The sequence below is a fragment of the Tripterygium wilfordii genome, chromosome 15, assembly GCF_013401445.1.
Source record: "Tripterygium wilfordii isolate XIE 37 chromosome 15, ASM1340144v1, whole genome shotgun sequence".
Lineage (NCBI taxonomy): Eukaryota > Viridiplantae > Streptophyta > Magnoliopsida > Celastrales > Celastraceae > Tripterygium > Tripterygium wilfordii.
This window is the reverse complement of record NC_052246.1, coordinates 9,475,704-9,477,423: the sequence shown is the minus strand read 5'-3', so window position 1 is coordinate 9,477,423 and position 1,720 is coordinate 9,475,704. Positions and strand designations below refer to the sequence as shown.

At 39.9% G+C, this 1,720-nt stretch overlaps 1 protein-coding gene across 1 annotated transcript; it reads right to left on the bottom strand.

The window, feature by feature from the left end:
• Nucleotides 1-1,720, bottom strand: LOC119980149 (cytochrome P450 89A2-like). Its single transcript, XM_038822810.1, has one exon. The coding sequence runs from the start codon at nucleotides 1,718-1,720 to the stop codon at nucleotides 215-217; it is 1,506 nt and encodes a 501-aa protein (XP_038678738.1). The 3' UTR covers nucleotides 1-214.

Here is a 1,720-nt window from a genome sequence, read left to right as displayed (position 1 = left end):
TGTGTTATTCCTCTTTTGAGTTTTAAGTAATAGATGAACTACATATATCAAAGCTAAAAACATAGGAAAAAATTACATAAACCTTGGAGTTATGTGAGCCTTGAATGGATTTTTCATGACATGATATGATATTGTTGTTTATTCAGTAATCATACTGTGTATATGATATGATATTGACGAATCACATATATCAAAGCCAAAAGCATAAAAAAAATCACATAAACCTTGGAGTTATTTGAGCCTTCAAAGGATTTTTCATGACAACAGTGAACTCTTGTTTCTCAGACAAATCAACACCTTCTTCATCCACTGCCTTCCACTCAAAATTCCAAATCAAATTAGCAACAAAATACTCAAGAGCAAGCATTGCTAAACCATAACCAGGACAAATCCTCCTCCCTGCCCCAAAGGGGATCATCTTAATCTCTTTATTTCCCTTAATGTTGAATATTTCATCTCCATTTCCATTATTATTCACAAACCTCTCTGGATTGAATGTCATTGGATCCTCCCACACTTTCGGATCCCAAGATATTTCTGTCACCGAAAAACTCACAATCCCCTTCTTTGGTATGAAATAGCCTCCTAGCTTTGTATCTTTTGCTACTGAGTGCGGAATCAAAAAGTGGCTGGGAGGATGTCTCCTTAAGCCTTCCAAAATCACTGCTTTGAGATAATCTAAACCTTGCAAAGCATCTTCCTTAACTTCCCTATCTCCATCTCTGACAACCCCTTTTATCTCCATGAACAACTTTTCTTGAATTGATGGATTCTTGACCACATTTGCCATAATCCATTGCAAAGCAGTCGAAGTAGTATCAGGGCCGGCGCTTAGGAATTCCGAACACAAGCTAATTATTTCTCCTTCATCAAGCTTTCTACTACCATGGGGAAGGTGTAGATCCAACAGTGTATCAAGATACGATAAGATGGAACCATTTTCACTTCCTTTTAATACTCTCTCGTTCATTTTTTCCCTTATCAATGGTGCTAAGATTTCTTCTTGTTTCTGCCTTACTTGAACCAATTCGTTCCAACTCTTTCGGAACACAATCTTCGCCACTCTTGGCCATAAATTGAGCACGTTAAATTGCCCGAAATTCAAGAGCTTGCGACGCTGAATATATTCAATTTCTTCGATCTTTTTTCGATCGAGTTTGTCGCCAAAGCACATGAAGACAAACAATACAAAGACAGCATGCCTAAACTTGTCATTGAATTGATTTTCTTGGGAGTCATTGAGGCTCTCCAAAAGCATATTCATTGCAAGTGTGAGAGAATTCAAGCGTAACTTCAATCTTGAAGGTTGAAGCACAAACTCGGCAAGGTTACGACGAAGAACACGCCAAGTAGGACTATAAGGAGAAGTAACAATACTGGTAGGTCTATTAGTGATCACTTTGTTGGTGGCAATGAATGGAGGACGGTCTGCAAAAGTAGTACCATTTTGGATTAAGGCCTGGTGGGCAAGGAATCGATCACCGATGAATATGGCGGAGTAAGGGCCAGCGTGAAGGGTGAGGATTGGGCCGAACTTGGTGTGCAGAGACCGGAGAATTGGCTCGAGCTTTGAAATTGATTGGCGGAGCCAGAGGAGGTTTCCAATAATGGGAATTCTTGGAGGTCCAGGAGGGAAGTTGTGGTGGCTTTTTCTGGAGAAAAAGAATATGAGGAGTGTAGAGATTGAGAGAGAGATGAGAATCACTACCCAGATTGCCAT